This window comes from Cyprinodon variegatus, unplaced genomic scaffold (assembly GCF_000732505.1).
Source record: "Cyprinodon variegatus isolate N-32 unplaced genomic scaffold, C_variegatus-1.0 Scaffold983, whole genome shotgun sequence".
In the NCBI taxonomy this organism is placed as follows: Eukaryota; Metazoa; Chordata; class Actinopteri; order Cyprinodontiformes; family Cyprinodontidae; genus Cyprinodon; species Cyprinodon variegatus.
In genome coordinates, this window is record NW_015151436.1 from 232,894 (window position 1) to 247,342 (window position 14,449).

The 14,449-nt window shown below is 37.1% G+C and overlaps 1 protein-coding gene across 1 annotated transcript in view; it reads right to left on the reverse strand.

Moving 5' to 3' along the window:
* Positions 1-11,788, reverse strand: part of dync2h1 (dynein, cytoplasmic 2, heavy chain 1) — a 48,439-nt gene extending 36,651 nt beyond the window's left edge. Inside the window, exons 1-3 of the mRNA XM_015399035.1 lie at positions 11,770-11,788; positions 10,504-10,664; positions 7,505-7,630 (exon numbers count right to left, since the gene is read on the reverse strand). Of these exons, the coding sequence (XP_015254521.1) occupies positions 7,505-7,630; positions 10,504-10,664; positions 11,770-11,788 (306 nt within the window). The remainder of the gene's footprint in view (positions 1-7,504; positions 7,631-10,503; positions 10,665-11,769) is intronic.
* Between the last annotated feature and the right edge of the window lie 2,661 nt (positions 11,789-14,449).

Here is a 14,449-nt window from a genome sequence, read left to right on the forward strand (position 1 = left end):
CTAGGACCTTGAGGAACTCCGGCCGGATCTCATCCACCCCTGGGGCCCTGCCACCGAGGAGCTTTTTAACCACCTCAGCGACCTCACCCACAGAGATTGGAGAGCTCAGTCCAGAGTCACCAGGCCCAATTTCCTCAATGGAAGGCATGTTGGTGGGATTGAGGAGGTCTTCGGAGTATTCTGCCCACCGACCCACAAAGTCCCGAGTCGAGGTCAGCAGCACACCATCCCCACTATAAACAGTGTTGGTGCTGCACCGCTTCCCCCTCCTGAGACGCCGGATGGCGGACCAGAATCGAAAACCAACAGAAATGGAAAAAAGTAGCCCAGACAGGTTGGAGTAGAGCTTTAGCTTCTAAACATAAAAAGGATTCAGTAAGGGTGCATCTCATCGGGATGCTTCTTGAGCTTGCTCCTCTCAAAATTCTCCCACTGGGAGAAGACCTGTGTTGGACACAAAACCCACTACAAAGTATTTGTACCTTCGAGGCAGCAGAATGTCTTACGATCAACCAGAATGAGTCGGAGTCTCGCTAAGGATAGTGAACTCTAGACCCGTTACCCCACTGACCAGTCTCAGCTAAGCAAACACCATTAAATAAATGAGTGACAGATGGACAGACAAGGCAACTGAAATATATTGAAATCAGCATATTTTTAGGTGTATTTTATCACTTTTTTATGGCTGCATGGTGAAGTAAAAGCCATTTATGTAAATACCATCCTATAGATTTATAAAATAAATAATAAATTAACTTAATTGATCTCACAATGGAGAAATTCACTTTCTGCATTTAACGCATCCCCTTTGGGGAACAGCGGGCTGCCACTCTACAATGCCCGGGGGAGAAATCGGGGGTTAAGGGTCTTTGCTCAGAGAGCCAGAGTAGCAGTCTGTGGGAGTGGGTTTGGATCTCACAACCTCAGGATTCCAAGCCCTATGCCCTAAGCACTAGGCCCCCACTACCACCTATATTTCTTTCATGCATCTTTTTTCTGTTTCTTTTCTTTCCAAAACCTTGAGCAGTGACGAATGCTCCACAGTTATAAAACATTCAGCTACTTTTCTTCTTATTCTATCCTCAATTTTCTCTTGTTGTCCTTGAGTTTCCAGCATTTTATTCCCTCTAACTTCCCTTTCAGCCCCCTTTTTTATCTCCCTCTGTGTTACTCAAAGGTGGTTAAAAATAGCCTCTTGGCAGCTCAGGGTCTTGTGTCATCAGATTGGGTACTCGAACACAAGGGCACACACAGTGAACTGTAATCAATGTGTTTCTGCAACATTTGCCACCTAATTCATTCTTGTGGAAGCACACATGATCACAGATAATCAAAGAACGCCAGAAGTGATGGCCCTCAAAGGAAACTCTTCATCCTCTTGTTGCACTGGCATGCTTGTCTGTGGTTTGTTGTTAATCAGAGTTCCACTTGAAGAAACAATGGTTGCTTCAGAAAGACACAAGATTGTCAAGGAAAGATATATGAAGGGTAAACAGATGGAAGGAAAAAAAAATTATTCCTTTTAATGTCTAGTCATAAAAACTTGTCATGACTAGAATTCATTCATACCGTTTAGTGAAAGCCACACCCCTCAGCTGTAAACAGAGGAAGATATACTCCAAACCAACAGGCTTTGCATCTGCACACCACTGATAAGAATTATTACATGGAGAAATTCCAGATAATGTTCTGACATCCTCTTTTAAACAACGATAACTAATAAATCACAACAGATTCATCTGTGATTGTTCCAGAAACAAAAACAAATCTGTCATGATAAAATGTAATTTATAATACACTAAGATTTACGCAGAGACTGTGGAAAAGATACTCAGTTCAAACTGAAAACGATCAGGCAATGAACAATCTGCTGCTTGGGTTGCTTTGGTAACATAGTCTAGAGTTAAATATGGACCAAATATATTGTACCAATTTTGACCTGACCTCAGTGCATTTTCTACATCTGCTTTACTCTTTCAGGGTTGTCAGACGGTGAGTAACTCTCTCCTTTAGCCAGTGGGTGGATAAAGAGTGTGGATAAGTTACTTGTCTATCAAAAGGCAAGCAGCAGGGACAGAATATAAAAAAAAAACATGCACAGAAACAGTGACACCAGCAATGACAGGAATTTTCATTTCTCTCGCAAAAATGAGAATCATTATTTTACGCCGTAGATTTCAAATCTAAGATTTTCAAAGTTTTTTTTGCAGAGGGAATAAATAGTGCTAAGATCAAATAGACAAAAAAGGAGAAAGAAATTCCTATAGTCATATTCCAACATATCGAATTAGAAACGGATCCAATTGAGTCCAAAACTCCTACTCCTTAAAGACTTATTTTAACATTTTATTACTTATTAGACTCTTTCATTAAAAGGAAATGAGAACATACAGTAGAAGCGCATTACATGTTCCAAATTAAAAATACTATGCTTTTCTTTTTAAGGCAACTAGTAGTATTTGTTTGTGTGGGAGGCTACATCAGCAACTAAATTTGAATATTAATGTTGACTCAAACGTGAAAAAAAAAACTATAAAAAACAGGTATTTACAGTCCATGACTTTGGCAATGGCTGCCGTATATATCACTAATCAAACATCAGTGTTAGCTGTAATGAAACAGCAACAATAATTTCAAAATTAAGATTTGATGGTTATTTTCAATAAAAGCATAAAAAATATGTGACAAAAGGATGCTTGTTGGAAGGAGATGATAGTGAAGTTGATATGAAGATCATAGTAGGTGTTAATAGTCATCTAGAATGTTGAAAACAATGATATCATCCCATTGAGCAGCCCTACTCTCTTTTGTTGATTTACTGAGGTTATCAATATAGTAGCTTTGTTTGTAGTGAACAGATTGCTTCTAAATTAATATCATCTGACTAAAATATTTTTTTTCCAATATTGAAAAATTAAAAAGTATAAATAGTCTTTCTTTTCCAATTCAACAGACCAGATTACAATTTCAGTCATAAAAGTTGCATTAAAATGGTCTACTAGCACTGACCCAGATTTTTGGTTAACAAAATAACTACTGTTTTAAGAGCCGTAGTTAGATGGAACAGGGATGCAAAAAAAAAAAAAAAAACCTAATAAAACACAGAAAAGAAGGCAGTGATTACAATAAAATAGGAATGAGATGACATCTGCTCTGTCAGCTTAAATTATGACCACGTACTATCTTTTGCCGTTTTTCTTTTTTTTTTTTTTTTTTACAGGCCAACTGCTTTAGATGAAGATGTGAACAAGAGAGACAGATGGTGAAAAAAAGATGCAGGATCATGAAGAAGCTCAACTCAAGACATACAGTGGGACTGACCAGACGGACATAATTACTGAAATACAGAGAAATGTTAAACCACAATCTTTCCTTTGCTCATAGTTCGCTGTGCACTGCAGCTCACTATTCCTTCCCCTCATCTCTCCATTTTTTATTCTTCCTTTGCAGCACCCTCTGCCTCCATCGTTCCTTGGGTTCTGCTGCTTTTTCATTTCAAGCTTGACTGCAGACCTCAGTCTTATAGGTGCATGTGAAAAAAAAAATACAAAGAAGCAGAGAGCGAAAGAGGCAAGCAGACAGATGGGGAGTTTATGTCATCTGGTATTAGGGGGAGTAATAAAATCGTCAATAAAAAGCTGGAGAGTAACAACACATGTGGAAGTGGAAGGAACCGGATACAGAGGACACACAAGGAGAATGAGTGGTGAGGAAAAAGTACGATGGATGACTGAATGTAATAAGCCATGTTTTAGGCCACCGTATGAGAACAACCTGATCAAAAAGGGATCTCTGGCCCACACACCCATATTGGTGAAAGCACACACATATATGCAACCTTACAGACACACAGGCAGACACCTTATGTCCTGCTATCCTTACAGAGACTTTCTATTAATGTCCTTTTCAGTTGTATGGCCTAATCCAGACCGTTATACTACCCCTTACCATTACCAACATATGGTAACCCTAAACCCAGCCTAAACTCATCTCCCATCTTAGTTCTAAACCTAACCCCCAGCCCAAGAAGAGAACTTTTATTCATAGGAGCCAAGCTTTGATCCCCACAAGTACCATTAAGTCCCCACAATGTAGCACATTCCTGAAAAATTGTACCAAGAGCGTAATAAATACATCGCCAAACACACAAACACACACACACCAATTATGACCAACAGTTATGCCTCCCAGTGAGAAATGACCTACTACTATGATACAACACTGAAAAAAGCCCCAGGAAAAGCAGAGAGCACAAACAAAATCTACGAAATTGCAGGGAGTAGATAAATCCGCCAAGAAGTCAATACACTTAAAAAAAATAGATTCCAACCAATGTCATGCACTTGATAAAACACAAACACACACATATCTCTAGCGGAGACAACAAACACACACACATAAGCAACTCTAAAGCCACTAATATGCCCTGGCAGGTGGAATGCAAAATGTCTATGAGAAGGCAAAGGACAGAAGGTAATTTTAGATATGGTAATTTGGACAGCCAGCAGAATGTGCATGTGGGATTGCGAGACTGTCTGAGTGTGTGTGTATGCAAGGCAGTTATATTGCAGATAAACACTAACTAGCTGGGATGAAGCAAGATATACATGCACATAATTAGGACGCAACATCCTTGAGGCGGTGCTTTCTGCTGACCTTTAACCCCAAATGCATTTTTTTTTAATCTGAGGTAAACAAAACAAACATGGCAAAAAAGAATAATCAAACAAAAAAAGGACAAAAACGATGAATGTGAAAAAAAAAAGAAAATTCTGTGTTGTACATTAACTACGTAAAGTGCATTGGTATATGTGTTGGTTGAACAATAACAAAAAAGTCCTGCTATGTCAAGCTGAAAACAACAAACTGATTCAGATGCTGTGATGCAGTGAAGAAGACTTCAAGTTCAGCATTAGTGAGTTTTTTTTTTATCTCTGAGATTTAAGGAGGTATAAAATCACGTTAAGTAATCTCTGAAGTCATTCAGCAGAGATAACAAAGAGGGTAAACATAATACTGCAAAGTTATTCTGTTTAATCCAATTAAACTTTATTTGTTTGTGGAAAAAAGCAGAATTAGCTAAATCTTTATAATGCCTTTTCCCAGTTTATATATAAAGAAACTCCAATCTAAGAAGGTAGAGGATGTGCTCTAATAAAGCACATTCATCAGATTAAAGTCCCTTTTGAAAGTAAGCTTTAAACAGGTATTGAACATACTGCAGGGCAATGTTTTTGTATAAAAAATGTTATTGGTCTTATATTATATTATAACCTTAACTATATTTTTTAGGAAATCATTAACAGCAGATATAAAGTCTTGAAAAAGCCAGTTTGTGTATAATACATCTATAAGCGGTGTTTCACTTAGTGACCTGAGTTAGTGGCATGAATCCACTCGTTTAGTCTAATTGAATGAATATAACTGAAAAAGATTTAAAATAAAGAGATTTACAGAGAACCAGCAATACAAAATAGTAGCATTCAATTACAGGACAAGTCTCCTATGAAAGATACCACAGTTGCTTTAAAATAAGAAATCTGTAAAAAATTTTCACTGACGCAGTCAAGACTGGTTGTTCTGCAACCAATTCCAAGGTCGAAAGTCAATTTCAACATTTTAGAATTTTTTTTTTTTTATACACCACCAAATACAAAAATTAACTGAACAATGGTTGCTAATCTACCAAAATTATTTCTAGCTATTAAACGAATAATTGCCATAGGTTCACATCCTCTAAAGTTAATTCATTGGTTTACATTGCGCAATAGTTTTATAATTTTTATAATTTTAGAAAACAGCATGAGTAATAAATCTTTGTCACATCTAAAAATAAATGTTTGCAAGGAGTGTGTATACATAATTTTTTAGATAATTACAAACACTTAAATAAGTACTTATTGCCAATATCACTGATAAAATATATCTGATTTAGAGCCAGTTGTAAAAGTGCAAAACTTCTTTATAACAGTTTTTTTTTCTGCCAAGCAGAGTTATTTTTTTTTTTTTTACCACACTTAGTATAAATAAAAGTACAACTGGCACTTATTTCTTGTCCTCATAACATGGACACCACAAAGTTTGCTCCTCCTAAAAATACATACCATGGGCGTATCACTATATTTATCTAAATCAATCCAGGGGATTTGCCAATTACATCAAACCACAGTGGATTTTTGTCATGGTCTGCTCAAAATGTAACCTGCTTTGTCCATTCCTAATACTCTCATAGCTGAAAACTATCAGTAACCAGTAGTCACATTTATAGCTTTGGTGTTTAGACAAAGGATTACCAGAGCTATGTGGAAATATTTTATTCAACATTGAGAAAGACCTTTAAAAAAGCAAAGGTAAGATTTAATTCATGCTTCATGAAATGAGCACCATTGTTCCCCTTCTCCCTAGAGTCACCCAGAATATTAGATACAAGTCAGAGGGGGGGGATCTCATGCTGCCCTAAACAAGAAACTGCCCCTATCAGATAACATCCACTGATATTGATACTATTGAAAAGCAGGTTAGAAAGTAGAGTTTGAATATCAAAGGTTGATTGCTTTGCTATTAGAATGGAGGTGCAATGGTGTTGGCATGTGTTTTTGCAGTATATAGCATCTATATATTGTTTTTATAAAAAATGTGTATTTGCTTAGTGTTAACATTGAGTTTTGTTCATGTCTGATTAAGTATGATTTGATCAAATTGTCTCTGTAAAGTGCCTCAAGATGATATGTGTTGTGAATTGGTGCTATATACATTCAATTAAATAAATAATTTATCAAACCGAGGACATGTCTATGGTAAGACCAAAGCGAAGGCAAGACTGCATGGTGCTGTAAACATTCTCGCAGGAGATTTTTTAGTCATCATGAGCAATAGCTGTATTAAGTCTGAGATGGCAGGATCCAGCTGTGCTCTGATAATTTTTTTTTCTTTTTATTATTTACTTAAGTTTAATGTGTGTCTGAAGGGGAAGATCAAAGGGAGTAATATTCTATGTGATTATATTTATTACTATTATTATTAGTCTTAAATCGCTGTTAAATACAATTTCTCAAGGACTGAGAAAACGAGACCAGGGCCAAGTCTGAGTCATAAACATCCAATATCGAGACCGGATAAAAACAGGCCAAGACCGACTTGGAGACCAAGACTGGACTTGAGAACTTAAATAACCTAAATTGTCTTTCACTTTCACAAATGTTTGCTCCTGAAAGACAAAAATAAATATTTCCATTCACGGCCAGTCATATGCTGTCATATCTTTTTGTATGCATTAGTTCTTTAATGAAAGAATTTGTTAAACTTGGAATCTAGGTAAAATCTGTCCATAACTGGACACAGTAAATCAGCTGCAAAACACTAAACATTATATGCCTAGTAATCATTGAAATTCATAATGCAAAATAATATCTTCCAATAGAAGAAAATTTTATTCGATTGCATCAACCAAATACCATGAAAAAGCCTTGTCTCTCGGAAAAGAACAAACACTGACAACACCTACCTTTTCCAGGAGGGGCAGCCAGGCAGTGACGAGGTGAAGATTTTTCAAGCAAAGCCAGTCTCCATTTCGAGAACATTCTCTAAGTGCAGCCAGGGCCACATCAGCCTGTCCCTGACCCATGGAGATCTAGGCAGGTAAAGAGAAGAAGTAGGTGGGAGGGGGGTGACAAATGGAATCAGTGGGAGAGAAAATCAGATTTTGTCCTTTAGTGTAATGCTGGTTTGAAAAGTGCTAAACTTTTATTCAATATTCTAATCTACTCTGCTCAGTCAGTTTTTTTTGAACAGAAGAAACAGAAGAAAGTCAAACTGAACTTATGATCTATATTGTTATTATATGTGTAACAGAAATACTGCATTAGAGTAAATATAACTTTTATGCAAGACACCCGTCTGTCAATGCAGCCAGTAGAACATAGAGAATTATAGTGGTTGTTGGAGAATATACAAACACTCATTGGGGCACAAATGTACTTTAATACAATATAGGCTTTAACGTATGAATTTTGAATCAAAAAATCAAATGTGCCCTTTAAAAAGATTTAGTATTTAATTTAATTTTTTTCTCCAATGCACTTATTGTGCTACTATTGCCATAACTGACATTAACTTGTCACTTTTTGGTTTTAGATGTATACTTTACAACTGATAAAACCAGCTCATTGTGAACATTCACAATGAACTCGAAAGGGGCCAATTGTCTGCATGGTTACTTTGCTTTGATCACCTGACATTCTGCCTCTTTTGCTTAAAATTTGCCAAGACACTGTGTTGAGTGTTCATTAAGCTCGCTACACCGCATCATCAAATAAGAGGGCCGTCTATGTACTTGCCAAGTCATCTTCTCTGTTTAATTGACCTTGGTAGAGCTGAATTTTACCGAGCAAGTCACAGCGCTTTATGTGATATGGAAAGCCGAACAACCCCTTTGTATCTCTGGCTCCACCATTCCCCAATTTTGGCAAGAACCACTACCGGCTCTTTGATCTGCTACTGAAGGATTTCTTTCAGCTGGACTTCTACCAGCCAAGGATCCAGTATCACATTACCAAAATAGAGAAACAGATTAGCGTCATCTCTAATGCTTAATCTATACTGCAATTCTACACCTATGTCACAACAACATCCAGTCCCCGATTGGCTAAAGAAACGCAAATAAAGAACTTCATGTTTTTCAGCTATGTCCTTGTGTTCACCTCACCTACTCTCATTGCCACTTAAAGAAAGGTTTAGGGTGTGTCCAAACATCCATTCTAACCACTATGTAGAGCACTATAGGCTTTTTATAAGAGAATCAAAATGTTTAGTGGATGAAAAAGTAGTGGACTCAAACTTTCCCAGAAATTTCCTTGAGAAGCAGTGGGCATCCATAGTCACTAGACGAGCAGATATATCCTAGAATGCTTTGTAAGAGCTCTCCTCGCAAAGCATCATATGGATTCGTTTTTGGGACGAGAGAACAAAGATGGAGCGGGGAGTAGGAGTCACGTGACCAACGGGGAGCAAAAATTAGTGGTGATCTGTTTCGAACCATCAGTTGACTTAGTTCACTACAACGTCCACTATATAGTCCATGCTTTATGTAAGATGTATGTATGATTGAGGGCACGCATGGCAAAAGTAATGCAGTGATGCTGTCTCCACCAAGCATGCAAGCCTCACTCAAATGGGGGGATTCAAAGAAGTCCTTGCTGAATAAATTACTTCTGTAATGACATCAAATGACCGAGAAGTAACAAGTGGCACAATTTTGTTAAATGCTATGCTGTTACTGCTTATTCTTTGACTCAAAACTGTATTTGTAAATTACTGGTATACTGTTAGTGTATTCTTGAACCCTATAGGCTTTACAGAGAGACCGTATTACCTGCCATCACCTCTTTCTGTGTGCAACAGATCTTCTACATCACTATCCCTCAGTTTGTTTCTGTCTGACTGCCACAAACATCTCTTTTTACTGCATGTCTATTGGTTATATTGAGTACTGCCCCTTGTGGTGTGGATAATACGGCACCTATGGCTGTGTCAAGTATAAATGTCTAGAGCACTTCTATGGGCTTGAACCAAGAATGCACAGATCAATGTGACCACCCCACCCATGAGAAGAACTCATTTTTCCCTCTTTCCACATATATTCCCTGTCTATTATCATGCCGCTTTGCTTTTATCGCTGAATATGAGCAATTCAGATAACTCAAATTACATCCTTTTTGCCTCGAATGCTCCTTTACATAGGGATAACATGGACATCACTTGCTGCTTGTAAATGTACCAACTCAAAACATTTTGCATGTCATATTGGCATCATTTACAATGTGCAGTTGTGCATCAGTTCAACAACAGTAAATATGACCAACAGATTGATGCAACTTTAAAATAAAGACCAAAGATAAAATTATGTTGACGCTAAAAATAATCTGTAAAATAGACGTTTTTTATATGTGTGCATTTGTTTATTAATAAATCAAAAAACAGAACCATCACTAATGTGGACAAAAAAAAAAGGAAAAATAGAATTATGTCTTTTTGTCATAAGTTTGTATTTGTGACAGTGTTCTTTTTGAATGTTTAAAAAAAACACATAAAATGAAATGTATTTATGAATAAGAAACCTGGGTTCCAAATATTTGAGCCTATATGTATGAGTTAACTAGATATTCCAATATATATTTAAATTAGAGCACAAACTTGGAATTCTTAGTTTACTAAAGTTTTACATCGGGGAAAAACCATATAGGTATACATAAACTTGACTTAGTTGTCCTAATACAATATGAAAATACTATAAATTCCTGTTAACAGCTACTTTTCTTGTGAAACATTACAAGACCTTTATGATAGAACAAATACAAGGGATTTACATTGAAACTGTGACAAACAAAAACCTTCAACAAGTTGCGGTACACTATTCTGTGGATGTGATTGTATTATTCTGGTGAAAACCCTCTTGCACTTGTTAATCTCCTGTGTTTTCTATATTTGTATTTTGCCGTTACCTACCTCATGGTAATTGTCCCTGCCAATAGTTTCTGCTGCTAGTTCTGCAAGCTCCTGGGATGGGTCTGCCCCTGGAGAGATGATGATTAACACCGGCTCCCACTCCATTGTCTCAGTGTATAGACGTCGTAAATTGAGAGGAGGAGGGGAAAGCTCTTTCATACCTGCAGAGGAGGAGGGGACAGAGGTTAAACAAGAATGAGAAATATGCATCAGTAAAATGTCTATATCATTTTTCTCTTTCCCAATTTTGTTGTGGAACAATGTCTCTTCAATGAAGGGAAGTAACCCACCAAACTCTTATGTCAATTTGGCATATTGACAATACTGATAACTCCAGTTGATATCGTACTAAGAGTCAAAGATACACTGCTTATATGCAGTCGGTCAACAGATATATAAAAAAAATCAGAGTATATCAACAAAAGACAATTGAAGGCAAATACAAACAAATATGAGCAAAAACTCATTCGGTGTACTTAAGGTGTGGTAGGCATGGAGGCAGACTGGCAAACGTCAAATACAGGAAAGCATGAATAGGGAGAACCAAGTAGGCATGTGGGGAGAGTAATTGCCGAAAGATGGGGAAACCGGGGGCTAGAGAGAAGGCAATGACGAGGAAAGGGAAAGGGCAAAAAAGGAAGAAGCTAAGAAAGAGAGTGAGGGAGACGGGGAGGGTGGCGTGCTATGCATATTGAGCGGTAGGTTTGCGGCAGCAGAATTCACCACGCAGCAAAAGAGTACCTTGTCTGCCAGCTGGTGTTTAGAGAACAGGCTCTTATATGTAGGTGTGACTAAGTGTGTGATTGGGTTTGCATTGCTTCACTGAAACCTTTTTGCTCTAATAATATATTGATTTTGATGGTGAGGTATGAGTCAACAATGAAATGCTTGCAAGAATACATGCCCACACAACACCAGTAGTTGTGTAGGAAATTCCCATGAGATGTTACCCTGAAGATGTATTCGAAGACAAACATCTCTGTGTAAATGCATGCACGCATTGCACACAGTACTGTCTGCTCTGACTGAGGTGGAAAACAGACCCTAAACATTCATTGGGTGTGTGCTGTCATATGAAACGAGTTTTCCTATTGTTTGCACATTGTGACATGCACAAAGTCTATATAAAAAGTCTGAATCACTTTAATAAAACAATGAATGAAGATCTGCATAAAAAAATGCATATAAAAAAAGTAAAGTCAGGGTCAGATAATCAGTATTCGTGCTGCAGCCAAGCATCCTCTGCCTGTGAATAGAAAAGTTCACCTTGGACCTTAGAACACATAACTGAAAACAGGTTGAAAATAACAGCAGAGGATAACACCAGTCTCACTAAGGCTGCTGCCAAGGCCAAGACACAGATTCTATTTAATATTTTTGAAGTTCTCCACCATAATCACTGTGTGTATATATATAGGTGCAAAATATTTTTACTTTTTGAAAAGCATTGCATATGTGTGTGTTGTGTTCACCGAGGCATGCCTCTGTGTCTGTGTGTATGCGAACAGAGAGCAGTGCCCAGGCCTGGACTGGAGGGATTGAGTGAGATTAGCTGTAAGAGGATTACAGAGCATGCCTCATTAGCATACTGATTTACTGCCAAAAACACAAACGCATACACAAAAAAATCTTCCGCTGTCCTGTTCTGATGTTTCATCCCTCTGTATTGCATTTCTGTGGGTTTTTGTTGTGCTGTTTTTTTTTTTTTTCCAATTACAAAACCATACATAATCTTACACATCTCATGCATTATACACACACTCAGTGAATCAGTTCACTGAGAGTTCGAGGGCTATCAGTGTATCATGATTAAGTGAACAATTTATTATCATCACCCATAGACAAACAATAAAAGAGAATTATAAGGGATCCCAAAGCTTTGGAGGAAGACACTGAAGCAAAGTAAATAATGATCCTGTCAGAGGGATAGCATGATATGCACCAAAAATCTATGTGTAAAGAAAGACACTTACATACAAGACAATACAAAAATTCCTCTTTTGTAATAGATATTGAAAAACCCCCAAAGGTGAAAAAAAATGTCCCCCCGGAAAAAACGGACTCCAAGGATTCATGTACGGTTTTAATTGTTATTAAAAGTGTTGAAGAGGCAAATAAAAAAAAAATAAAATAACATCACATCACATCGCATATCTAAATTAAAAGAGCTCTCTATTTACATTGTGTGAACACAGCGGGCAGACAGCTCAAGCTGATGAAGACACGTCTACATTTCATGCCAAATAAACTGTTAAATATAACTAGACATGCCAAAAAACACCAGTCAAGGCTTATTAGTAGAACTGCAACATTAATTGTGTGGTTAGCATAAAAAGCAATAATCCCCAAACAACAGCAAGTCAAAAATACAAGGGATTTGTTGTTTGTTTATTTATTTCTACTGATTTAAAAACTGATAAAATGTTAATAACTGCCTTTGTTTGACATTTTCTAAAACTTTTTGTGTTGCTTTAGGGTACAAATAGTCAATAACATACTTCAATTTAATCTGTGCTGTGCAATCTGTCAAACTGGGTTTATTAAGCCAACAAAGAAAATATCATCAAAAAGTGATATAACCCTTTATGTCTTACTTGAACAAAGTTCTAGTGCTGTTGTGCTACTGTTTCAAAATGATAGTACTTTCAAAACATTACTGTAATGGTACTTCACATAAAAACGATTTTAAATGAATTTGCAAGTTTTTTTAAGTTGCAGTTTAGTTCCTCTATCCTGTAGTTTTTTTGTTTTGTTTTTACTTCCTGGTTGCATCTTATGTGGGAGTTTGTGTGAGAAGCAAAGAAAGGAAATCCTAAGACAAATAAATGATATAAAAACTGATAAAACCTAAACTAAACTCAAAACTAAAACCACGGTGGGTACTCTCCTGCAGGTTTTAGGCTACGTTCACACGCTCAATACCCAATTTTTTTCTGAAATCCGATTTTCTTTTGTGTTGACGTTCACATTTACAAATATATAACACTTATATGTGATCTCCTGTGTGAACTGCATTCATACAACGCAAGTGTCCCGCATGCACAGTAGAGGACGCAATGAAGTCAAAAGCAGGTGTGCTCTGTGTTTACAAAAGTAAACATGGATGGTAGTGCTGGAGCGCATCTAGCAATCTTTCCCAACGCTCAAAACGCAATCTTTTTAAGATAATTAAGAAAAAAGACTGCTCTCCACATTATCTTCCAACATTGTTGCTGTTTTTCTTCCAGCTTCGGCATAGCAAGACGCAGAATAGTGACCATTGTTGAGTATTAATGACGTTCAGGTTGGATAAATGCGACCTGGCCGTTTAGACACAGGTCACATTTGAAAATATCAGATATGTATCGGATTCAGGACCACATAGCCAAGTGGCTTCAGTAGGATTGCTAAAAATCAAATCTGTGTTGTTCAGAGTGCCATAAAAAGACCAGATAAAGGTTGAATTTGGGCAAAAAAATCGGATTTGGGTCACTTCAGGCTGCAGTGTAAACTTAGATGTTTCCCTGCTTCAGCACAGCTGATTTTCATTTATAGATAATTAACAAACTGCAATGATGAAAATCCCCTGTGCTGAATGCAAGAAACCTCAAAAACCTGCAGGACAGTGGCCCCCGGGGACCAAATGTGGACATCCCTGCCTTAACCACAAAATTCTATTTAATTTAATTCAGTTCAGTTTATTTATGTAGCAGTACTTCACAACAGATTATCTCAAGACACTTTATAGGGACGACTTACAAATTAATATATAATTTAAAGAAACATAGTCTGACAGCGATTTGAAGCAATGGCCATAAGAACCCATAATCAGACGATTAAATGAGGGTTTTTAGTTATGGTCTGTTATTGCGGCACTAAAACAAGATGCATGTGAATGTTGTAATTAGATGCACATGGGGTTACATGGTATACATGGAGTATAAACATGTTTTAAAGGGAAAACAAG